Source organism: Triturus cristatus, chromosome 8 (genome assembly GCF_964204655.1).
Source record: "Triturus cristatus chromosome 8, aTriCri1.1, whole genome shotgun sequence".
Lineage (NCBI taxonomy): Eukaryota > Metazoa > Chordata > Amphibia > Caudata > Salamandridae > Triturus > Triturus cristatus.
Genome location: NC_140591.1, coordinates 320,418,454 through 320,445,461, shown reverse-complemented (window position 1 = coordinate 320,445,461; position 27,008 = coordinate 320,418,454). Strand labels below are relative to the sequence as shown.

The 27,008-nt window shown below is 48.2% G+C and overlaps 1 protein-coding gene across 2 annotated transcripts in view; it reads right to left on the bottom strand.

Annotated features, from left to right (window-relative positions):
- NUP58 (nucleoporin 58) overlaps positions 1–27,008 on the bottom strand; it is a 353,742-nt gene that overhangs the window by 245,987 nt on the left and 80,747 nt on the right. For both annotated transcript variants that reach the window (XM_085621608.1, XM_085621609.1), the window contains exon 6: positions 24,494–24,610. In XM_085621608.1, coding sequence (XP_085477734.1) covers positions 24,494–24,610 — 117 coding nt within the window. The remainder of the gene's footprint in view (positions 1–24,493; positions 24,611–27,008) is intronic.

Genomic DNA, 27,008 nt, shown 5'->3' with positions numbered 1-27,008 from the left:
AGTCCCACTGAGGCATTACGAAGGGAACAGGAGGAAAAAGATGAGTAAGGCCCTTAAAGCGATTTACAACAGGGGACTTGAAAAGAGAAGGCTGACCAGGAAGCCTAAGAAAGGCTGAAATGGCCGAGAGGTAGTCCTTAGTGCCCTCAGCAGAGCCCTGCTGGGCCAAAGAAAGAAGGAAGAGAACCTCGGAAAGAGGGGCAGAAAGGGGATCCACAGCCTTTGTTGCGCATCATACCACAAATGTATTCCATCTACAGGCGTATACCGTCTTAGTGGAAGGACGCCTAGCTGCCAAGATAACATCACAAACTTCGGGAGGCAGGTCAAAAGCCGTCAACTACTGCCAGTCAATCTCCACGCAAGGAGGTGGAGAGTGGGCAGGTTCCGGTGGAGGACCTTACCCTGCTGCTGCGACAGAAGATCCTCCCGAAGAGGCAGTCTGATTGGAGGAACAATGGCCATGTGTAGCAGCTCGGGATATCGGACTCTTCATGCCCAATCCGGAGCCACAAGAATGACTAGGGCTTGGTCGCGCTTGATGATCTTCAGCACTCTGGACATAAGTGGCATAGGCGGAAAGGCGTATAGAAGACCACAACCCCACTCGTGACGAAAGGAATCGCCTAACGAGTGCCGCCTTGGAAATTCCAATGCGCAGAATTGCAAACATTGCTCATTCTCTTTGGTGGCGAATAGATCTAAACAAGGCTCTCCCCACTGCCGAAAGAGACCTTGCGCCACCTCCGAGTGGAGACACCATTCGTGATGCATCATGCACCTGCGGCTGAATTCATCGGCCATGGCGTTCAGAGAACCTTCCAGGTGTTGAACCACCAGGGATATGCCCGGATGTTCAAGCCATGTCCAGAGACGGAGAGCCTCTTGACACAGGGTCCACAACCTCACCGCGCCCTGTTTGTTGCAGTACCATATGGCGGTGGTGTTGTCCGTGAACACCTGCACTACTCTTCCCCGAACAGAGGGAGGGAATGCCTTTAGTGCAAGACTGATCACCCGGAGCTCCAGAAGGTTTAAGTGCCAAGACCCCGCCGGAGACCAAAGGTCTCTGATCTCTGCCTTTCTTATGTGGCTGCCCCATCCCAGAAGTTATGCGTTAGTCACCACTGTGTATTCTTGTTGGGGCTTTGACCCAATTCCGGTTCGTTAGCCACCACTGCAATTGGTCCCACTGCAGAGCACGCATATGCCACCTGGCACGATCTACCAGCAGGTTGCAGGAGGCCATGAGGTCCAGCAGCCTCATGGTCATTCTGACTGAAACCCGGGATAGAGGCTGAAAAATCGGAATCCTAGCCCGAATATCCCGGACTCGCTGCTCGTGTCCAGAACCGCTCCGATAAAAAGGAGCTTCTGAGAGGAAGTCAGGTGTGACTTCAGCACGTTGATGGTGAACCCCAGTAAATGCAGGAGGTCCTCCGTAGACTGGAGGTGGGACACGACTGCCTGGGGCGAGCCCGCCTTCCACAGCTAGTCGTCGAGATAGGGGATGACGGAAATCCCTGATTTGAGCAGATGAGCTGCGACCACCGCCATAATTTTGGTGAACACCCGAGGGGCGCTGGTAAGGGCAAAGAGGAGCACGGTAAACTGAAAACACTCATGACCTACCGTGAACCACAGGTAACACTGGTGGGCCGGCAGGACGGGATGTGAAAATAAGCGTCCTGCAAGTCCAACGCTACCATCCAGTCTCCAGGGTCGAGAGCATACAGGACCTGAGCTAGCGTAAAAATGTTGGACTTCTCCTTCCGGAGGAAGCGATTGACGTTCCTGAGATCCACGATAGGACGCAGGCCTTGGTCATTTTTGGGCAGCAGAAAGTATTGGGAATAGCAACCACGACGTACTTCTCGGGCAGAAACTCGCTTGATGGCTCCCTTGGCCAAGAGTGCCGTAACTTCCTGTTGGAGAAGGGCCAGATGATCCTCCGACATGCGATGGGACTGAGGTGGCATGGATGGAGGGGTGGTCTCAAAGGGGAGGGAGTAGCCCCTTCCGACTATCTGCAAAACCCACCTGTCCGACGTGATGATGTGCCAGTGGGGGAGGTGATGGCGAGTCCTGCTGTCCACTTGCGCTTGGTGGCCCTGAAAAGTCGTACTAGGAGGGTTTGGAGGCTTCTGCAGAAGAGGGGGGGGGGGGGGGGATGTTGACTGGCCCGCTCGCTGGCCCCTAGATCCACGATGGTGGGTCCCACGTCCCCGCAGGGACTGAGAAACGTGTGCCGGCCAGTGGCTCTGGGTGGAACGCGGCGGGCCACTCCTTCCGTACCCGCGTAAGGCAGACTGTGCAGGACGGATGGTGGCGAGGCCCAAGGACTTGGCCGTAGCCCGAGAGTCCTTGAAGCGCTCTAGTGCATGGTCTGCCTTGTCACCGAATAGGCGACGCCCATCAAAGGGCATGTCCATCAGGGTACTTTAGATAGTCCACAACAAACCATAAACTTGGCTGCATCTCTCCCCTCTGCGACGGAGGCAGCATCTGCCCACCGTATCCCACATGGAGTGGGTGTAACGGCCAAACAGACATGCGGTGTTCACGGATCTCCGTCCCAAGCTGGAGGAAGAAAACATCTTCTTGCCAAGATTGTCCAGCTTTTTGGATTCCCCATCAGGTGGTGCAGTAGGGAAGGTGCTTCCTTTGGACGTGGAGGAATGGACCACCAAGCTCTCAGGGGTGGGGTGTTGGGAGAGGAAAATGGGGTCACCCGGTGCCGGGCGGTGGAGTCGGACAATCATCTTATCCACTGGAGCCCCAGTGTTGGGCCTGGACCAGGTGCCCAAAAGGACATCAGTGAGGGCTTGGTTGAACGGTAGCAGGGGCTCTGAAGAGCTCGCTGCCGGCTGAAGCACCTCTGTCAGGAGGTTAGTCCCAACTGCCAATGTAGGTAGCTCAAGGTTGAGAGCGTCGGCCGGCCTGCGCAACACCACTGCGTAAGAAGCACCCTCCTTCGTAGCTACGGTAGGAGGAGAAAACATGCCACGGTCTGGGGAGGTATCCAAACCACTGACATATCCCAACTCCTCTCTACAGTCTGGTCAGTTAAAGGGTCTCCGGACCCCTCCCAGTCCTCCTCCCCCTCCTCTGGTTGCCAATCTGGCCTAAGAGAACCAGGGTAAAACAGGGGTACAAAAGTACCCGTCGGCACCAGATCCAGCGTCGGTCCAGCTCTGTGTCTACGTCGAGGTGGATGCCGGGGTCGACGCCGGCTGGGGACACAACCGGCGTCAGTAGCGGACGTGGTGCCGGTGGAGGTGTTATAAGGTCGACCAGCGCCGATCCGGGTCTAGGCCTGGATCCAAAGAGACCCTGCGGTGCTGGGTCCGGAGCCACTGGAGTTGAAGGCCCAGGGCCCCCAGCAGAGTCTGTGGGGCCCGCAGGCGTGCCGGTGGAGTCAGGCTGCCCAAAGATGGCATGCATCGCTTTGTAGAAACTCCGAAGCTGGGCAGGGTTCGCTCCAGGTCCCGGAAAAGGTAGGAAACTGAGTCGACCCTTCGGGCCCTGCACACGGCGCCACGGGAGTGGCACCACCCGCGTACCTCGTCGCGTCAGCCGGGGAAAAGTCGAAGAGTGACGGTGCTTCTTTGACTTCTTCGTGTGCTTCGACTTACCCGAGGAGTGCGAAGACTTCGAAGACGAGTGGTGATGGTGGCTCTGCGGGTCCCTCGACTTCCCGCGCGACCGGGACCTCAAACGGAGCGGATTGCCGGGCCTCGAGACGCTTTCAGGACCACTCCTGCAAAGACTTTGGATTCATGCTACGGCAGTCGGAGCACAACTTGGGGTCGTGGTCCCGATCCAAGCACCACAGGCACATGCAGTGCGGATCAGTCACCAACATCAGTTTTCAGCAGGACCCGCAAGCCTTCGAATCGGGAATCCCTACAGTGCACCAGGAGTCGATCGACTCAAAAACGGTGTCGACAAAAGTCGCAAAACATGCAGTCAAAAATTGACTGGACGTACCGCTCTCCCCGGATCTGCCCTGACTGGCGTGGAAAAAGAAAGAACTGACGCGAGTGCGGCGTCTAAGTAGCTGCCGCGACATCATCCTAGCGCCCGCGACGCCAACGACTAACACGAAGCTGACCGACGCCACCTTTCGACCAGTAGAGGTACTGCTGATGAAAAAATTCTCCGGATCCAGTCTGGGGGTAATTAACAAGGTAAGGAATCTATAACTAATGGTCTCTTCAGATACAATATATAACAAACAGCTTCCATTTAGCAGCATAGCAAGCCCTTGTAGTATGCCTGCCAGCCTTAATAATGATGGTTCTACAGTCTGGTGAAAGGTTGAGATAACCAAACTCAATGACTTCAGGTGCCAGATCGCTAGGTTGAGTTCTTTGGGATCTGGATGTCTTAGGTTTCCATGGATCTGTGCGAGGAGACTGGGTGTGAGATGTAGTTTTGATTAGTAACTACTGAGAGCTCCAACAGGGTAGTAAACGAGGGTTGACGGGCCCATGTGGGAGCCGCTAGGATCAGTGCGAGGGATGTTTGTCTGAGCTTCCGAACCACTAGTGGAATGAGTGGGAGAGGTGGAAAAGCGTAGGCAAATATCCCTGACCAGTTCATCCATAGTGCATTGTCTTTGGACAATGGGTGTGGACAGCTGGAGGCAACGTTTGGGCATTTTGCGTTTTGATGTGTGGCGAACAGATCTATCTATGGAAAACCCCACAATTGAAAGAACTGGAGAACTTGAGGGTGAAAATCCCACTCGTGAATCTGTTGTCTCTGCCTACTGAGAAGGTCTGCAATTTTATTGTTTACTCCTGGGAGAGGTTCTGCCAGGAGAAAAATGTTGCGATGTATGGCCCACCTCCAAATGGCTTGTCCAAAGCGTGACAGCTGGAGAGTGTATGTCCCCCCGTTTCTGTATGTAATACATGGCTATCATGTCGGTGCGGACTAGGACAGCTTTGCCTGCAAGGTGAGACTGGAAGGCTTTGAGAGCTAGAAATACTGCCAGCAACTCTAGATGATTTATATGAAGTTGCTTTTGATACTGACTCACAAACCTTGAACTGTGGGAGTTTGAAAATGAGCTCCCCAATCAGTGAGCAATGCGTCTGCTGTTAGCACGGTCTGTGGAACTGTGTCGATGAAGGACTGCCCTTTGGGATACGTTTTGTGGGTTCCACCACTGCAGAGAGCGAGGAGTGGGGCCGTCTACCAACACTAGATTTGACAATTGACCCTGAGACTGATTCCACGGACGTGCTAAGCATTCTTGACGGAGGACGCATTCGAAGTCTCGCATGGGGTACTATTATGATGCAAGACGCCAGCAGCTACATGTATTATCGAGCTGGAAGTGACCGGTCATGCTGAAACGGTGAGATTAGAGCCTGAATATTGCAGATTCTGGTAGCATTGGGACAGGCTAGAGCTTTGAGAATTGAGAATGGCTCCCAAATATGTTTGTTTGTTGGAGGGTTGGAGATGGGACTTCAACACATTTAGTGTGAACCCCAGATCGTGCAGTATTTGCCGTGTTATTTGAGTGTGCTGGAGACACTGAGTAAGAGCGGGCTTTGATGAGCCAGTCGTCCAAGTATGGGAATACCCAAATATGCGGTCTTCACAGGTGAGCAGCGACCACGGCCAGGCATTTGGTGAATACTCTGGGAGCAATGGTGATCCAGAATGGAAGCACTTTGAACTGGTAGTGTTGTCCCACTACCAAAAACCTGAGATATTTGCGATGAGCGGGATGTATTGGAATATGGAAGTATGCGTTCAAGTCTAAAGTGGACATAAAGCCGCATTGCTGTAGGAGTGGGAGCACTTGTTGAAGCGTGACCATATGAAAGTGATCTGATTGACGGCCGGACCTGTTTTTAAAGCCTGATTCGATTACCCTGAAGGATGTGGAATTTGTAAAGAAAACTTTCACTAATTTAAAAAAGTTTGGTAGAGATGACTTAGAACTTGGAAAAACTAGTATCCGCAAACATATGGTGCTCAAAACATCGCCATCCATTGAGCACTATCTTTTGTGGCCACTTTCATCTCATGAGCGGTTTTTATTGATCAGGTTTCGTTTAGACTATTTTCATTTGATGCTTGCCATCCCTAAAGGGAGCTGCAGAGGTCAGGTGCTAGCACCCTGTGGCTGCGACGGAGTGTCTCCTCAGGATTTGCTACACTTCATGTTTTTTTGTAAATTTTATGAAGTACCTCGCAGATATTTTTTAACACCTCTTTTAAAGAAGCTGAATATTATCCAGGTCCGCCCAGCCCTTTTTTATCTACAATTGCTGAAACCAGAATGTGTATCTTTTATAGTAGGTTTTTTCAAATCGTCATTGCGATCCAGGATTTGTACAGAGAGCTAGTAAACCCCTATCATTGGTAGGCAATCCTTTTTGTGTGCTTTCTCCGTCCGATCAGTCTTTTGTACCAGATGTATATATTTCTGTTTTTTACGGGATTTTTCTTTATTTTTATTGTTATTCATTGTATGTTTTAACTGCTTTATGGATTTATGTAACTTTTATGGTTTTAATTCTAAAACCGAATAAAGTATACTTGATTGATCTGATTGATCTGATTGAATATATTGATTTAGATCTCTGAAGTCTAATATAGGCCCGAGAGAGCCGCCGTTTTAAAGTATGAGAAAGTATAGGGAGCACACGCCCGATCCTGGATATTGTAATGGTACGGGCTCTAGAGCTCCTTTTTGAAGGCGAGTGAACCTCTTGTTTGAAGAGGTGTAAATGCTCTGGTGACATTGTGTGAACGTGGAGGAATGTTTCGGGGATTGTTAAGCTCCAGGCAATAACCAGATGGGATAATTCCTAGAACCCATCGGTCTGAAGTTATTGTATGCCAGACGGGGAGGAGAGGCAAGTCACTGTTTGTTTTGGGGGAGGTGCGGGGTGTGGAACCTTTACCCCTTCCCTTGCCATTAATACCTCTAAATCCGCCTCTAAAGTAACCTCTTGAAGAGGATGACTGACTGTTCCCTTTATAGGATGTAGAGGTGTTGTCTGTAGATATGTTTTTAGAGCCCCCTCTGTAGAAGGAGCGACAAAGAACCCTGATTCGATGGGAACTGTAAAGTTAGACAAAACGTGTGCCCCCATGCACACATTTTGTAGCAGACGTTTTAATAGAACTTTGTTGCCCCTCATGCTTACCAGTGCTATGGCTCACTACCTGAGAGAACACGCAAGGCACACAATAAGAACGACCGGTCCTGGCTGCTATTATCATTGGCCCGACTATGTAATTTACCTCAAGAACTCAGTCCAAGCGACATTCCAGCGGTGAACTTTACGAATAGATTGGGCATTATACTTATAGCTAGTGGTAGGGCTGTCGACTCTATAGCTAGTAGCAGTACTTGTTGTGTCCTGCTGTTCATCATGCTTCCACTTCATTGAGTATTTTCATATAAGCAAAGTGACACTTGAACCTTTCTCATTGACTGTGGACCACGACCAAATTATATTGATATTTTCGGCCTTGAAATTGAATGTTCCAGGCATGTAAGCTGTAGATCACATGCTTTGCACACTCCAGCCATCTAGTTTTGGGTCCATATGTTTGGAAGTTGTTTTTCTTCGAACAAGTCTTTTCAGTCACGAGGTAGGTGACTCCTCCTTTCGGTTATAGTGCGCATGGGCATCGACTCCATTGTTAGATTGTTTTTCCGCCATCAGGTTTGGACATGTATTGCTGCTCTCCGATACCTCGCAATTCACTTACCCTCCACGGTATTGTTATTCGATCGTGTTTCCCATTCTCCGCGTATCGTATCCGTTCGCAAAAATCTTTCGATTGGAAACTTCGTGGAAGGCCGTCTGGCCTAGCCGCATCAGACCATCTCGCAGTCGATGGAACGGACTCCATTTAAATTCTGTCTGCGGTGCCAGGCCAAGTACCTGCACACCGACTTACACAAAGTCTGCAACTTGTGCCTCTCCATGCATGATGAATTGGACTGCGGCGTGTGCAAATCGGTCCGTTCCAAACAGACGCTCGGTGACCGTCTGGCTTGACGTCATGAAATGCAACAACAATACAGTGGTTCCATTCCGGATCTCTTCGGAGAAGATTCCAAACAAGACGTCGACGATGCACAAGGGGCTGAGGAAGAAGAGTAGCTCATTCCTGTGTCAGAAGCTGACTCTTACATGGACGAAGAGATTCCGCAGGGTCAGCGTACCACGAGTACCTATCCTCCGATGCCCCAAACTCCACCGCTCCCAAGAAAAAGGCACCGGGACCTCCTCTACCTTCGGGCCAAGGTCGGCACCGATAACACATTTCAGATGCCCCGCCATTCGGTCCTGCCACCGAAACAAATATTAAAGCCTTCCGGCTTGGCATCGAGTCAGCCACATTCGGGCACCAAGCCGAAACAATCAAAACCGAAACACGTTTCAGAGTCAACCCCTTCGGTAGCGACTAAAACCATCCTCGGATGCGAACACTTCGGCGCCGAAAACATTGGCTCCGAAAATATTGGCACCGAAAGATAAAAATGCTCCTACTCCATCAAAGGAGCTTCTTTTCAACGTCCTGCCTTCAAACACAGACCCAAAACAAAAGGAACTGGTCAACAATCCCAAAACTGGGCATATTCAAACCAAATTGCCATTGAAATGCAAACAAACTGAGGACGCTTACCACATTCCTCTTAAGAGAAAACATGTTGGCACTAATCTCTCTCCTCCTTCTCTACCACCTCCTTTCCCACCTAATTCACATTTATTGATAACACCCACAAATTCACCACCACCACAATCACCTGACAATCAGGATGACTGGGATGGGGTAGATAATAGTCCTAATCCATGGAACGATTATAACACAGATCCAAACACAGAGAACGATCCAGACTTATACCCAACAAAACCCTCTGCACCTGATAATCTAGGGTGTATATATACCTAATAAATAGGGCTGCTGAATATCATGGAGTTCAGCTTCATAAAAAGTCACTTGAGGAGGATTTTCTCTTTGAGACACTAAGCTCTTCCAAAAGATCCACTCACACACTGCCTATGCTTAAGGGTATGCTAAAACATGCGGATGAGATCTTTAAAGATCCGGTTCGCACACTAATTCTTACACCAAGGGTGGATAAGAAGTATAAATCTGCGCCATCCGACCCAGTTTACATCAAAGGTCAATTACCATTAGATTCTTTAGTTGTTTCTAATGCCCATAAACGGGCAAACTCCCAAACATCGGGGGACGCCCCTCCTCCTGACAAGGAATCTAAACTAATAGATGCCTCCGGAAAAAGAATAGCTGCACAGGCAGCCAATCATTAGCGTATTGCCAATACACAGGCTCTCTTAGCTAGATACGACAGAGTGCACTACGACAAATTGGAACAATGGCTAAAATTTCTACCTGATGAACATAAGTCTAAGGCACACGACCTAGTTCAGGAAGTAAAGCTAATTTCAAACACATCTATTAGATGCGCTTTTGATGCAGCTGACACTGCGGCTTGTGCAATCAACACCAGTGTTTAGCTACGACGGCACGGCTGGCTTAGAAGTTCAGGGTTTGAATCTGAAGTACTGGCTTCTATCTTAAACTTACCTTTTGATAAAGAGCATCTCTTTGGTCCTGTTGTAGACACTTCCTTAGAGAAGATGAAGAATGACACAGGCGTTGCACAATCTATGGGATCCAATTGTTGAAGTCAGTAGGCAGGCCGGCAGGGTTGGCTCCAAGTCAGCTGCTGGATCTTCTGTTCTTGCTCTTTGCGACTCTTCACATCCGTCTTCTTCCTTCAGGTTGGCAGGCTCGGTCTCTCTGCTGCCAGGGGCTCCCCTAAATACTTAATTTAGGGACATTGGGGTAGGGTAGTAGCCAATGGGCTACCTACCCTTGGGGTCACTACGCACCCTATATGACCATTTCCTGTGGAAAGTGGGCATAATTCGGTCCCAGAATTCCTAGGTTTGCCATCTTCAATATGGCCAAATCGGAAAGTCATGTCCACTTTAGGTAGCCCACCTTTGGAGTGGTACTAGCCGGAGGATGGGCACTCCTCCCTGACAAGCTAATTTTCCCACCTGTCCTGGTGCCAAAAGGTTATGAACAAAGGGGTCGGCCACCTTTCCTGTAAGGGAAGTCAGATTGGCATTTCAAAGGCGGTGGCTTCTCTGAAGTGCCCCTGCCATGGAATGCTAATCAGCAGGTCATCCTGTTGGAGGGGAAGTGAACACCCTCTCCCTGAGCAGGCTTTGTTTCAGACCTCCTGAGAGCAAAGGTCCTCACCCTTGGGGGTCAGAAACCAGTCTCTAGGGGCAGGCTGGTAAGAACCAGTCAGTCAACACACCAGGGGCTGGAAGGCTTTCCGGGGGCAACTCTAAGGTGCACTCTGTAATAAATCCAACACTGGTATCAGTGTTGTTCATTAACACGAGATGTTTGATACCAAACATTCCCTATTTTCAGAGAAGCCATCATGTAGCTGGGAAAATCCTTTTCACCAGTGTCCAGCACATGCACTTAATATGGCTTCCCTGTTCACTTGTATTGGCAGCAATAGGGCTGACCAGCACAGAGGCAGTTATGCCCTCACATGTAGTATAGTGCACCATGCCTTTGGGCTGTAAGGCTTGCTGTAGGGGTGACTTGCCTATGATCCAGGCAGTGTCTGTGGGCATGGCACACAAGGATTTTTATTTTATGTGAAGTTTTATATAGCGCGAACATGTCCCGTTAGGGTATCAGAGCGCTTTATAAGGAAAGATACGTTACGTACAGGATGGCACAGGTAAAATACAGGGATGGGGTTAGGGAAATGTCAATAGTGGGACAAAGCTATTGATATATACAAGAGTCAATTCAGTTCCAAGATCAGCGAGCGACTTGATTACGATAGGACAAAGAAGAGATATGTACAATAAATGGTGAGGGTTGTAACATGTAGAAAGTCAATCAAAAAGGGATTAAGTGCAGAAATAAATCAAGAAATTGCGGTATGTCCACCAAGGGAGCATTATTTGCAGGAATTTGCTCATTAATAAGGTTTTAGCTTCTTTTTTGAAGAGCGCCAGAGAAGTTAATCTTCTGATGGAGAAAGGAAGCGAGTTCCAGATTCTTGGTGCAGCCCCGGGGAATGCTCGATTGTATGTTTTTACCTTGCGTAGCGGGGTGGCTGGAGCACACTGTCTCTGGAGGATCGTGAGTTTCTGGATCTCCCAGATAACACCATTTTCTGGGCAAGATATGCCGGGGAGTTCGTGTACAAATGCAGGCCAGCCTGAGTTGAATTCTGCCTTCAAGGGGAAGCCAGTTCAAGGCCTTCAGGTGTGGTGAGATATGGTCAAATTATCTTAAGCCAGATAAGAGTCTAGCTGCTGTGTTGAGGCAAGCTTTTAGGGGGGCCGTCTAAGTCTTAGGTAGGCCAGATAGTCATCTCCTGAATCGAATATGGCTGCTGCACACTAACGCCTGCACAGTGGTTTCTAGGTCAGCAGTTCCAAGGAAGGGTTTCAGTTTTCTCAAGTAGATGAGAAGAAGCTCAGTTTATTAGGCATTCAGTTTGAGCTGGTTGTTGGCGAGCCAAAGGACAGTCAGTTTCAGGGAATCATTTAGATAGGTGATCTCCTCAAGAGAGGAGATTTTAATGTAGATCGGAGTATCATCGGCATACATGTGGAAGGAGATGTTGGCCGAGTGGAGCATTTCAGCGAAGGGGTAGAGATTAAAGAGGGTAGGGGACAGAGTGGAGCCTTGCGGACACTGATGGAGATCGGGGAGGGAGCAGATAGGTTGTTGACAAGGAATCTCTGGGTGCGGTTCCAGAGGAAGGAACCAAACCATTTGATGATGGTACCTCCTAAACCCATCCTGTGTTCGAGGCATTCAAGAAGTTTCTCTCTTTTTTTTTTTTTTGCAGAGTTTTATATAGCGCGAACTTGACCCAAATCGGGTATCAGAGCGCCTTATATAGCACCAGTTACGTTACATGAGGACACACATTAATGTTTGGTGAGGCACGGGGAGATTAAGTGATTTGCCCAGAATCACAGGATGTTCAGCGTCATTACCGAGACTTGAACCCAGTTCCCCAGGTCCGAGGTTGAGCGCCCTAGCCATTAGGCCAACTCCTCTCCCTCCTTCTCGTGGTTGACCATGTCGAATGCAGAGGAGAGATCCAGAAGGATCAAAAGACAGGTTTTGCCTTGGTCGAGGGCTAGGAGAGCATAGTCAACGATGTAAAGAATAGTAGTTTCAGTGCTGTGCCAAGGCCCGAACCAGATTGGAATTAGTCAAGTAGATTGAAATTGGCGATGTGTTGGCTTAGTTGTAGCTGCACACATTTCTTCAGTACTTTTGTGAAAAGAGGGATATTCGAGATAGGTCTGAAGCTATCTTGGATTTCCGGATTCAGAGCGTTTTCTTTTATGATGGGGATGACTTGCCCAGGGAGTCAAGTATGGTCCCTTGGTGAAGGGTACCATTGATCATGGTAGTCCAGATTGTAGCGATGAGTGAGTTGCTCGCTGCCAAGCAGTTGGCGGGGAGGGGGTCCTTAAAGTGGGTGTTCGGTTTTAAGGAGGATAGAATTTGAGATAGAACGGTCATCGTAAAGTTCAAATTTAGACCAGTGAGCCTTGTTTTTGGGTGTTGCTTGGTGGGGACGAGAGGAGAGAAGGGTTCCAGAAGGAGAATGAGGGAAGTTTGAGGAGGCACAGAGTTTGTTACCAAGCAAGTTGATTTTGGTTGTGAAGTAGGAGAACTCATCGCAGGTTATTGGGGATTTAGTTGTTTCTTTTGATGATTTGGCTAGTTTGTGATGTGCGCCATGTCATGTTTTCACTTTTGTCTCCACCAAAACATGTAGCCTGCAGTGGCAGTCTATAGGTGGTTGGTGATGGGTCCTTTAGGGTGGTACAATTTGTGCAGCAGATTCTAAGGACACTCTTTGGCCTCCCTGCCCTATGTACCAGGGGTACCACTTACTAGCAGCTTACAGGGAGTGCCAAAGGTATTGCCAGTTGGGGGACAATGGTACAGTTTTTGGGGAAGAGATCTGGCACTGGAGACTTGGTTAGCAGGAACCCAGTGCACTTCCAGTCGAAATCACATCAATTCCAAGCAAAAAGTGGGGTGACCCTGCCAAAAAAGGGCACTTTCCTACTCTTCGGTTTGTCAAATTGAATTTGTGTTTCTGTACTAGTCAATTGCTGTCGTTGCAACAGGGAGAACCAGCATTTCATTGCGGTTTACTGTTTCTTGCTGGCGAGAGGAATCTTCTTTAGTTATTAAAGTTTCCAACTGTTCTTGTACGGTAGCGAGTGGCGAGCGGTGATTACCCAGAATGCCATGTGGCCTACTGTTGAGAATCGGCCACATAATATGGTTGATCAATGGAGACAAACCTTTTGTCTCTGTGACCAGCAAGGGGCGGAAGAAGTACAGTTCTGGCACCTTCGACAGCCAGGACAGGTTTAGGCACTCTGTAAGATGGCTCAAATTCTCTTGTCAACGATGTTTTCCCTGATCAGATCCCCGATCTTTGGGACCCGGCCAGGTCTTGCCAGTACAACCCTCACTTCACCAGTGGTGGTGCATTTCTTAGATGTTGCTTTGTGTGTCCCGGAATTCATTTTGTTCCTTTTAAACAGCCAAACGTTCATGGATACCAAACGCAGTTTCTGCCGCCACTGTGCCAACACTGTCAAGGTCTGAGACCGACATTCTTACCCCAAACAGGATTTAATATGGAGCAGGACCACCCAGGGATGTTCTTGGCATGTTATGGCGTGCCCTGTGGACCCCATATAGGTGACGGACCCAACTACGACCTGAACCTAGTGCAGTTGCTGTTAAAGATTGCTTTAAGTCCTGGTTTTTCCTCTCAACTACCAAATTCCCATCAGGATGATAAGGGGAGGAGTACCAAAAGGTCACACCCAAACTTCCCATGGCTTCTTTGTCTATGCCCCCAACCAGGACCGACCTCAATATTTCAGGGCCCTGTCCATTTCCCTCATCCATGGGTATGGACAACCTCCTTATTGGAGGAGTTTTTAACTGTGTGGCGGATGTGGAGGTGGACAGGTCGACGCCTCCGTTGCGTGGCACTCCAAGACTACCAGAGAGTTTAGGGGGTGGATGGACCGGTGGGAACTTATAGATGTTTGGAGGGTGCAACATGAGCAGTTGGGAGACTACGCTTATTCCTCTTACCTGCATAGCTTACACACCAGATTAGATATGTTCCTTTGTTCGGCACATCTGGGCCCTGTTCTGACAAATACTGAGTATTTGGGGCACATGCTCTCCAATCATAACGCCATGCGCCTACACTTCAGACCTCTGTCTGAGCCCACGGTGACTCCCATGTGGCACCTCAATCCTGCATTCCTTGAGGATGAGTGTTTTAGGGACTCCCTACACACTGCAGTCTCAGAGTATTTCCAGTTTAATCATAGTACAGGCGCCGCCACCAGGACAGTAGAATTGGAGGCTTTTAAAGTAGCGATAAGGGGACAAGATATGAGACCGACGGTAGGGGTACGGCTGGAGCTGTTGGGGGAACTCACCGCATTGGAAACAGCCTTACATGATCAGAGCAACAGACTGTCATCTGACACAGTCTCACGTGAGGTGCTGGGAGCCACGAGATGAGCTCAGAACACAGTCCTGGAACGACTGAGACACTTGGACTTAAGAGAATACCAGGCACAGGTACATGAGGAGGGAGGTAGAGCAGTTAGGCTTTTAGCATGGTTGCTACGCCCAGCAACCAGGGGTTCGCCTATCACCGAATCACATCAGAGGGGGGCAATACTGCAACCCCCTAGGGACATAAATGGGACATTCCATACGCATTATGAGACATTCTATAGTACACCGCGACTGGATTCCTGGTGCCCTTGGCATTGAGAATGTTGGATCCCCTTATGAGAAAGGGATTGGGAGGGGGGGGGGGGGGGGGGGGGGGGGGGGGGATGGACTGCACAGGAGGTGCGTGAGGCTAATAAAGAGATGGCCAATGGAAAGATCCCAGGGCCACGGCTTACCTGTGGAATTCTATTCTACCTACGCACAGATTTTGACCCCTGAACTGGAGGAGCTCTATGCGGAGTCGCTGGTGGAGTCGCTGGCCCAAGGTATGCTGCAGGCTTCCACAAGGGACGCGCTGGTTGTCCCTCTCTCGAAGACAAAGTCGATGGAGGCACGTGCATCGGAATTTTGTCCCCTCTCCATGCTGAATGTAGATTTTAAGGTTTTAAGCAAAATCTTGGCCATGCTGCTCCTGCCCCACGTCGCAATCTACACACGAGGACCAAAATGGTTTCATACCGTCCAGGTCCACTTCGGACAACCTACGGAAGCTTTTTTCAAGTTATGTATCATTCAGAACTAGGCCGCTATCCGCAGGCCCTTATGTCAGTCGACCAGGAAAAAGCATTTGACTCAGTGATATGGGACTTCTTATGCGGCACAATGGAGCAGATGGGCTTTGGGGAGGGGGTAGATCAAGTGGGTCCAATTGTTGTAACAGCACCTAACGCCTTGTGTCAAAACAGGTAGAGTGATAGCAACCTTGAACAATATTCAGAGGGGCACCAGCCAAGGACGCCCACTATCCCCGCTCCGGTTTGCTTTGGCCATTGAGCAGCCGGTGGAGCTCTTTCGGCAAAGAGGGTGCCAGCACAGCATATGCGTTGGGGGGGGAAGAGACCCATAAATATCCCAATATGCCGACGATTTGCTGTTGTATCTGGGAGACAGTTCATGGGGGTGGACCGAGCACTGGCCAACCTTGAGGAATATGCTGTCCTGGTGGGTCTTAACTTGAATAAAGCAAAGATCCATATCTTCCCACTAACTAGCGATTGTCAATGCCCTGAGGATCTACCTTGTGACCTGACCTGGTCCCCCTGCTCCTTCAAGTATCCAGGGATGCAAAAGTATTCCACAGTGTAGAAGATTTGAGAGATGGCAACCTGAACCCGGTTATGCGCTCCCTTAGGACTTTTATTCAGTTCTTGCGCGCACTGAAAATGCCTCTGATGGTCCGCGGACCTGAAATAATGCTTCCCAGACTTTTATATTATTTTATAAATCTGCCCGTGGTGGTCCCGCTTGCATGGTTTGTGAGCCTAGATAGGCTCCTTTGGGAATTGATTTGGGATGGAGGACGGAACAAGGTTTCCCTGGCAGTACTGCAGAGACCACTAGACAAAGGGGGTCTAGGCACGCCGGAGTTCGAACTATACTATTTAGCAGCCCTACTCCAATGGCTGGCCCAATGGTTAGACGGTAGGAACTCTGACTTGCTGGGTCCAACTGGCATGATTGACAATCAGGGGCTGTTGCTGGCCAAACTCATGCACCTGGCAGTGCCTTTCCCAGAGCAGGTGGTACTACTACAGACTGCTCTGCAATGCTGGAGGAGGGGACTCCGGCGCACAGCCAGGATTCCACTCTATGCCCCGGATTTGCCCCTGATTGGACTCCAACATGGGGATCCGCTTACCCCATTCTCTAGAGCTTAGCTGTCTGAGTGGACAGCATTTGCGATAATCGCAGTGTGTGACTGTTACCAGCAGGGGGTGTTGATGCCTTTGGATGATTTTTTTAACCCACTATGGCCTACCTCACGGACATTTCCTGACCGATAATGCGATGGTGAGAATGTTTGGGGACTTATGGCGAAATGGTAGACAGGAGCCATAAACGCATGAGGTCCTCCAAGCGTTGGTAACGTTAGGGGCAGCTAGGCACTTAGTGAAATGGCTCTATAGAGCTTAATTTGCCATGGTGCAGACGTCCTTAGATCGGACGCGGGAGAGGTGGGGAGTACTATTAGGGAGAGATCTACAAGACAAGGAATGGGAGCGCACTGAACTGATTTCTAGGAACACCAAATTTAAACTCCTCCAGTTCAACACATATATTTAACATCTCAGACTAAACATCATATATTGGAGGGGTGGGGGGGTGAGTCCGTTTATGCTGGATGTGGGGTTTGCCCACATGACATGTAAGTGTACAGGGGTTCAGCGGAGGTATGCCTGCTGGGACTGTTCCCCAGACAAAGGGCGAGGAAGGTGGGCTCCAGATTCGTAGATCTGGCCTTGGTCCTAGCACGTCGACAGATAGCGCTGATGTGGATGTCTACGACGGGCCCTTCAGTGACAGCCTGGGAGAGAAATGTGGGTTTGTTGGCCACGGCAGAAGATAGGATGCTACTGAGGGAAGATGCCCGGAGGATTCGCCACCACCAATTACCAAGTTTGTGGACAGAGGTAATGAGAGACTGGGATACCTTGAACGATATATATTCGGGAGAGGGAGCGGAGATGGTTATTGTTTTTAATCTACGGATGTGTGAGTGGCCCAGATGCGGAGTGGACCGAATGAGCGGCGGGCTTCCCTTTTTGGTCCCCTTCTTAAACCTCCACCCAGGTAGGGACTTTTGAGAACCCTTCATTTAGAGATACATATGCTTATATCCCTTACGAGAAAATTGGCCCTAACACAGACACGGAGTTGTGAACTGTTAGACCTGTCAGCCCTTTGGGTGGTCCCTTCTCATCATTATTTATTTTGTCCCACTTTTGCCTCAAACCCTGTTAGTATTTTTCCTTTTTGGGAACCACCAGACTTTTTAGTATTGATGCAGATTCAGGGAGCCATTTTATCTACCCCTGGAACTTCTGTCGGAGGGCCTGGAGCACAAAATGGTGGCCACCCATTGTCACCTGTGACATCACTGGAGCCTACTAGAACCTTCTGCAACATTCTGAAACCCTGTGACAGTTGGAGGCGGTTTAGAATGTTGGGAAGCTAAGCCAGAGTTGACAGTTGGAGCTGGCAGTTGGCACCTGACTGGTGAAGAGAGGAGCAGAGAACTGAAGGAGGAAGGAGTGAGGCAGTAGGGGTGGAAACTTGTGCCTGGAGTGGGGTCCAGAAACCCACCCTTGATACTAGTCCCTGCTGACTGAGCCCAGCCTGGAGCCCTGTGTGGGAGAAAGCAAGAGAAACCATCTTAAGGACCTGGACAGCAGGAACAGGCCTTAAAAGTAAAGAACAGCAAGTTCCTGACCTGGTTACTGGTAACTTCTTGAAGTCCGACGTCGAGAAGCCTGGAGACCTGGAGCCCGAGGTGGAGAAGCGGCGCTGACTGGAAAGCAGACGTCGTACCCGGAGCCGCCAGAGGTCGAGAGAGGGCGCCGACGGAGGCCGTGGAGAGTACCAGAGGTCGAGGAGGAAGTCACCCGAGGTCGAGTGTGCGGCGTCGACGGGGGAGTGAAGTCCGCCCTCCGGAGTCGCCGGAGACCGAGGTGAAGTGTGCCGGAGGTCGGGAGTGGAGATCGCACTCCGGAGTCGCCGGAACCTGAGGAAAGGAGCACCGGAGGTCGGGAGTGGAGATCGCACTCCGGAGCCGTCGGAAGTCGACATCGAGCCAAGACTGCCCGACGTCATCGAACCGGAGGTCGACATTGAGCCGAGGCCGCCGACATCGAACCGGAGCCGCCCGAAGTCGACATCGAGCCAAGACTGCCCGACGTCATCGAACCGAGGCCGCCGTCATCGAACCGAGGCCGCCGACATCGAACCGGAACCACCTCCCGGCGTCGACAAGAACTGTCAATGAGCCGAGGCCGCCGACATCGAACCGGAACCGCCTCACGGCGTCGACACGACTCCAGCGGCGTCGGAACTTCATAAAAAGGGCAGTAAGTGGAATAGAGGGCGCCTAAGGCCCTGTGAAGCCCTAAGAGACCATCCTAGAGGCTAGAGAGGTGCTGGAACCAGCTTGATAGTGCCAGGGGTGAGCTGAGACTAATACAGAGGGGTTGTGTAGTGTGGGAGAGCCAGATCTCTAGATTCCCCCTTGATCTACCTCAGTTTAGGCCTCAGCCTTGTCCAAGCCAGTGAGTATACCCCTCAGGCCATCCAAATCTCTACAAGCTGGGATTGGGTCAAATCATCCCATAGTACCTCAGGAATGTGAACTGATTTTCAAGTGTCACTGTTGGCTTTTATTATTTATTGAGAGCACTGTATTTATTGTATTTATCCTATTTATTGCCTCACAGTATTTATTGTTTCACAGTATTTATTGTCGCACAATATTTATGGTCTCGCAGTATTTATTGCCTCATAATATTTAATTGCCTGTTATGTAATGCACTTATATTTATGCCTTGATTATTTATGATCTACCTTATTTATTGGATCGTTAAGATAGTATTTATTTGACGTACCCTTCCACAGAAAAAGCCTTGTGTACTGTGATTGTATTATTATTTAATCAGCAACTAAGAGAAAAGAAGATAAAGAGATATATTTTCAGTATAATTTTTAAGGTGTAGTGTCGTTTTTGGAACGGATGCACGCATGGTTATTGTGTGGGTATGTCGTATGCTTAACACGGTGCCTTCCTTACCGCTCGAGCCAAGCTACCACAGCGTGTCTGGGAGAACACCACCACCACCCTTCCGGTGTGGGAGTGGGTTTTTCTAACATGATTGGTGGCAGCGGTGGGATTGAGCTGTGCCTACGTGTACTCGACAATAACAGTGGGTAGTCCATAGGCCTACACCGGGAGTTTTCTCAAAGCGGCCTTCCTAATTGTGAGTTTTTGTTTTTCCAAATTTACTCTGGTGGTGGGAGGAGGTATTATATAAGGTACCCCCCTGCATAGCTTCTGTAAAAACCTGTCTTCTGTTCTGAGTGGGCAAAATGGAATTTGTCTTAGAAAATGTGGAAAGTTATACTGTGGCCCAACTCAGAGTTCTGTCAGAGAGAGGGGGTGTACTGTCCCCCAGGTGCCAAGAAGGCTGAACTCCAGACCAGCTTGAGGGCTTGGGGGGAGGCACGACGAGAGAGTAAGGCTGAGCAGGAAGACAGGGATGGAGAGCCTGACAGCGAATGGTAGTAGCGGGGCCCAGAACCATTTCCAGGAAGGGCAGCACTGTCTCTAGCGGTGGCTTATCTGAAGTAGAGTTAACTGACCGGAGGGAGAAAAGACAGCTCACATGGAAGTTAGCGGAGCTGGAGAAAGAGAAGGAGGGACAGAGGATGGCTCACGAGTTAAGGCTGAAAGAGATAGATCTTCAGATCCTAAGAGCTAGGGCACACCCTGTTCCTAATGGTGGCAGCGAAGAAAGAGTGTTCACCAGGGAACCCAAACCCTATTTGCCGAAAGACATAGTGGCTAGCTATGGTGTAGGCGACGATATTGCCAAGTGGCTAGCGGCCTATGAGGTCTCATTAAGGGCCCATGGGGTTCCAGAGAAGTACTGGGGAGGGGGATTGTACAAGTACATGCCTCCAGCTGGTAGGGATGCATTATTGGCCCTAGAGGAGGATGAGCAGACCCACTACCCCACCATGAAAGTGGCGCTCATAAGAAAGTTTGGACTAACACCCGAAAAGTACAGACAGAAGTTCCGGGGTAGTCACAAACTGGGCACACAGAATTGGGTGGACTTCCTGGACTATGCAAACAAGGCACTAGAGGGTTGGATTCAGGGCAGTGAAGTGAGGAACTACGAGGGGTTGTTTGATTTAGTACTGAAGGAACACCTGCTCGAAAAATGTTTCCCTGAACTGCGTCAACACCTGGTGGATAGCAAGCTGACCAGTCCCCGGAAGCTTGCTGAGGAGGCGGACATTTGGGCTAGTACCCGGGTGTCCACAAGGGGGACTGGAGGGGATACTCAAAAGGCCGGACAGGGCGCCCCCCAGAAGAAAGAGGGAGGGGAAAAGAAAAAGGAGTTCTCCAAAGGCCCCCAAAATAATTTCCAAGGAAAGGGAATAGGATTCACCCCTAGGGCTAACCCACCCAGAAACCCTAATCCTGGCCAGAGTCAGCAGCCAAGGGTTGTCCATTGCTTCGAGTGCGGTGGCGTTGGACACTATAAGGGAGATGCGAAGTGCCCGAAACGACCACCCCCTCCCATTGGAGGAAAGACCCCCGGAGTAGCTAGTGCAGTGCTCGGGGAGGAGATGCCCTTAATTAAGGGAAGGGAGTGGGCGGGCGTCACTTTAGTGTCCCTGGGAGAACGGGAGATGGTTCCTAAGATCCAGGTGCCCGCAAATACCGTAATACCGTGTGAGTGGCCCACATGCGGAGTGGACCGAATGAGCGGCGGGCTTCCCTTTTTGGTCCCCTTCTTAAACCTCCACCCAGGTAGGGACTTTTGAGAACCCTTCATTTAGAGATACATATGCTCATATCCCTTACGAGAAAATTGGCCCTAACACAGACACGGAGTTGTGAACCCACTGGTCAACACTGGTTAACCAGTTTCCCAGAGTTTGGGACAAACAGTTAAATTCTTGCTTGTTTGATATGTCCTAAGGGGGAAAAGATACAGGTCACTCCCTAGAGCACACATGGATGAGGAGATAAGGAGTGATTGCCAGATAATAGATACTCAAAGATTATACTTTGATGTACCTGCTTCACTCATCTGATGTGTTTAATGCGGACACCCCTAAAGGTGCCTCTGAGGATTTATAGAATTAATGTCGGATTGTTGCAATTACTACCAATATTCCGCTGTAATGATAAGTGACTTTTTAAAAAACAAGACAAAAAAAAAAAAAAAAAAAAAGAATAGGAGTGCAACTGCATGTCTGCAGTTTTCTGCGATGTTCAATTCCCCCTTCAATGTTTTCTTTGGCCACAGACATTGTTTGAAGAAAATTAGTAAATTAATTTAAGGAGATAGGGTATGTACAATATTGGAAGTTTTTATCCTACAAGCTTGAATATCCTACAGCCAATACAGCAGAGGCAGATTTCCCTACCACCATGGACGTCTCTGGGTTGAAGGTGAGTAGGAGTCTCTGAGAAGGCAAGATTGAACTACTTGGGTTTATCTGTAAAATAAAAACCTAACTAACGTTGGCAGCGCCATGTCATGTAGTTCCCATTAACTCGTGGGACCTACAAGTTTGTGGACAACAAACTTTGTGTGAGGTGACTAGACTGATTGAAAGCACACCCGCAGAATATGATGGCCTAGAGACCAGCTAGCTCACAGTGCAACCATAAGCCCCCCCCCCCTCCCCCCCACCCCAGACCTAGACAGGGAGCGAATGGTTTCTGGCAACCACTGAACAGGACAATCCCGGTCCCTCAGGAATCGTGGTAACAGATCAGAACAGTATCGCTCAGTCACTTGTGCACTCTTGCTCTCAGAGAAATATACAGAGAATATAAGGGGACGTTTTCTATATATTTGTTCAACCAACGTTATTCCTGCATAGAATACATGTGCTGCAAGAATCAGTATACAGAAGCAGATGAAAGTGATTACAAGCACCAAAAGAGTAAATAGCAGATACAGTTCCACCATGATGCTAAGACAGTGTATATATGCAGGCATAAAATACAAAGTAGTAAATCAGGTGTACTCCTACTATGCAATCCCTACCCTGTGTACGTCTAGAGTGTATGTAGCTGTAAAGCCAAGAATCCCCCAACGGGATGATCCAACCCCATTACCTGCTGGGAGAGAATGTAGGACCCCATCTTGGTTACGAATTGGACACCCTTCACGGAGATGTCCGCTAACTGTTCAGCAAAGCCACAGCATACAGGGACTCTCGTGTCAGATTAAGCGTCTCCTCTGCTAATCCCCGGAAATGCTTCATTATTTATAATAAAAAAGCATCCTTGCTATGTACACACAGATTAGCATTGTTGTGCATATGTAGATATCCCTGTCGCCCCGTGGATGAAGACAGAACAACATTTGTACATCATGCGTAAAGGCCTTGTACTCTGTGTTCGAGGCATTGTGATAATGTTGCACGAAGCCAGATGTGTAAACAAAAGTAGTTTCAGAGAAATTAATCCAACATCGCCACGGACACGAAAATATGCAAAAGGTCACAGCAAAGACTGTTATAGTGTAGGAAAAAGGACAAATTAAGAAAACTTGCAGCGCTGTTATATGGGCCTAACTCGGGCCCTTAACACCGGTTTCTTTTTCTTTTTGTGGGACTTGCTCGACGATTTGGAGTGGACTATCAACGGGTATGACTCCGTGAACGATTTCGGGACCTTCTTTGCGACCGAGACCTGCTAGAGCGTGGCTGAGACAAGTGACATCGCGTGGTGAGGAGCTGCAGGAAGTGCTACCTCAGCACTTTAGGGTGAATGGAGGCGCAACCATGGCATGTTTTGACATTGTGCACACTCTCAAGACAGAAGAGACAAACCAAATGCGGGTCAGTCACCGAAATCTGTCGATGTCAGGCGCCGCATGGCTTAAAACTTGCCTTACACACCTTGAAACAAGATCTCAAAAAAATCTTTGACAAAAAAACGAACAATGCCATTCAAAAAAGACTAAGGGTAGCTCCTCTCTGGATCTGTGCTGACTGGCGAGGGAAGAAAAGAAATGACTTCAGGGTGCTGTGGTGGCATCTACATAGGCACCACGCAAGTCACTTCTGGGTCAGACACCATGTGGAGCCGAATGAGGCCACCAACCAGTGAGCTAGGATACTGCACACCAAAAAAATTACGGGTCTAGTCTGACGCATGGGGAATATTCTAAAGTAAGGAATCTGAAGCTAGAAGTCTCTATCAGATTTAATTGGTGACCTGAATGGCATCACTCCTCTCTGAGCCATATTAATTCTGCATTGAGTCACTAACTGTATACATTTAAGACGACCCTGGGTGTTGGCTCCAACCACATACCCAACCTGCCATACTCAACCTCTAGGCACACCTCCAGGAAGGTGTAAGTTACACTCAGCTAGTCAAGGTAAAAATGTGTGTGTCACAGATGAGTGCCTGTGACCGCCTTAGTTTCTATCTTGCATACCAATCCAACAAAGGGCAATGACATGTTGATTTCCTAGGCTGCTCCATGAGGTACTCAGACAGCACACAAAATCCTGATCCTCAACACACAGATCTACTTTAAAAAGGTATCCACACACCCTAGGGTAGTTAACATCTGGATGGCCAGAAGGAGGAGGTGGGGAATATAAAGAGGATAGGTACCCTAAATGGTGCACAAGGAAAAAGGCGCTTATATGAAGAAGTTGCATGCTGACAGAGCATTTCACAGCTTATGGAAATTTGATCACAAAGATATGTAGGTTTATTAACCAAGAACTTTTATTAGAAAAATCACCACTAATAAAAGGTGTCCGAATGTACAACAGACTTTGAAGATGGTCATGTTTTGTAAACAACCTGCACTTCACATTTTTGTTTTTAATGATCTAGAGGTTGGCTTTTTAAGTAGATATCTGAGCAAAAATACCAGCCTGCACCCAACAGCCATCCCACATCAGTCTTTAGCCAAATATTCCACATGCCAGCAGCTGTCACTGGCTGTGGAACATGCAGGAGAATGTATAAAAACTCAACTAAAATGCAAACAGGATAGCAAAAAGATTCTTTGGGTCAGCATCAAAGAATTTCCTAGATTAGTCTTTAAACACAGGGAACTGGAAAAACACATACGTCACTTACATTTTTTATCTGAAGAGCTGCTGAAATCTATTCCTCCCAGACCTTCATTAGCTGTGGAAGCAGCTGTTGGTGCAACTGTGCAGCCTAAACCCAAGCCTAGAGTATTTTGGCCCAGACCTACAAAACGAAACATTTCCAATGAGTAAGCAAACAGATTAACATCTCAATGCAACTGCTTGCGCCTATACAAAATCATAAGTACACATCAGAATGGAATATCCTAATTTGTAGACATGAATACCTTTCATTTGAAAGAAAGATGAGAAAAGGTTTTTTTTAACAGTACGTTAACATTGTAGACTGAAGCTTGCAATCAAACATATGACTGGCTTTAAGCTAAAAGGAGTCTCTGGGTTATAAAGAGTGCAGTTAGCGCAGTTTCTGGTGTTCCAAGTTATGAGCGAAATTAAAAAAAATAATAACTGAAACATGGGTAGGGGGCTCACAGAAGGTTGTGCAAAGACTGTGTGCAGTGGCAGGCTGAGGCTAAGTCAACCCCCTCTGTGCATGGGTAAAGGCAATGCACAGTTGGAGCTTGAATGCCGGCAGCGGGATGACCCAAGGTCCTGGCCAGAGGACTGCTTAAATTTGAAGCAACTGCTATATAATGTGGCTGAAAATGTTTTCCACATGCAGCTTTTCTCATTTTACATTTATAGGATGGGAAATCAAAGTGAATGTTGGGAGAAGAAAGAGGTGCTAAATAAAATGACTTCAAGTACTTATGTAGTTAGAGTTGTCTTATCCCTGTGAATAATATTCTGCTGTTCATTATAATAGGTTCTGGGAATGAAAAGTTAACATTTATCTCAAACACAAAGTGTTAATGCAGAACCTTAGTTTGGGCAAAATATTCTTAGGGATTATGTAATTAACTATATGGGACTGGAGATAGTTACCAGTGAGGAACAACATTTTACTTGCCTAACAGATCCTTACAGCTGGAGATAAGCATACAAATCAAATACAATGTTTAAGGATTCAAAATGCATCATAAATATGCAGATAGCAAAAGAAGTTGGTTTTGTGGTCAGAATCAGTGCCTTTTTCAGAATATTAGAATAGTAAATGTTAAATGTTTTATCGAAGCCCAGAACCTGTGAGGTGAGCTTGATGCTTTTCAGAAACATTACCCAAGGTATCGGCACTAGACAGAATTTGGATCTTCTTTTTGTAACTCAAGCCTGAATAGGATATAGAGTAAAGCAAACACATAAGGAGCACTGAAACTTTTCAGACTCTCACCCCAGTCACTATTAGATCGGAGTTGAATCCATCATTCTTCAGCTCACTTCGCCACCCCAGTTCAGAGCCAGCCATATGCAAATCAGTCTTGACTCTGTTCCTCATGGGAACAGTCATCCCAAACTGCCAATCTAGGTCTTCCCTGGACCAGAAACAGGCATCTTGGGACCAGTATCGGGGCAACACACCTCATCAGCCAGGCTAGCTCCAAGCTATCTTGAATCCAGTGGCTAAGTGAGCAAGGGATCCATGCCTGGGCATTACTTGTCAACTTAAGGCGAACAAAGCAAACGCAAGGAGAATGGACGGAGCGCTGAATGTTATTTTTTTATGCTATTTAAACTCCTATCTGTAAAGTTATTTAAGCTTTGTTTTTTATAGATTGATATAGGATATTGATCCGACAGGCATCTCTGAACAGGTGCTCTGAGCCCTAGCAGATGAACCCAAATCATATGGCAGCTGGACCCATGCCATTTCAGAAGTTAAATTCAAATTTGTCCATAACTATTTTGCAGGTTAACCAATCATCACATAATGCACCTTCCTTAAAGTGCCATTCATATCGAGGCAAATAGTGTTCCAAATGACCAAAGTTACTCTGCTTTCCTTTGGAATGGGAGGAATCCTAAAGTGTCCACTGCAGTGCCCACTGGGTTGAGATGACCTCCATTACTAAGCCTCAGCTTCTTATGTAGCTCAAGAAACAGGATGTGTTGGATATGCAGGCAACCCATTTCATTTGTGAAGGTGCATTTCAGTGGCAAAGTCACTGGCCACAGTTATTGTGCATCTCGTATGTCATGTCACAAGCTAGCCCCCTTAATCTGTCTGGACTCAGAAAAGAAACCTTTCTGCTGCACTGGAGAGAGGGGTGATTTCAAAGATAAATACAAACTTTTGTCATTATTCGAGCACACAGTATTCCATTTTTTTACAGATAAAAACATTCAGAAAACTTGTTTCCGGTCTGTATTTATATTTAAAAGTGGAAAAATACAGAAAATTGTGCTTCTTGTGAACGACTCCCAATCATAAATCCCAGGTCAACAGCTGAGAAGAGAGACGGCATGGTGAGTTAAATAGGATGAGATTTCCTTAAATACAAGCATACCTTTGCATGTATTTGTAAATAATGCTAATATTTACCTGTGGTAAATAATGTTAATATTTATCTGTTTTGTCATATTAGGCTGCTTAATTAGCTAAAAAGTGACAATACTACTAGTTAAATGTGTAAATATACATACCATTTCCAACTTTATTTACT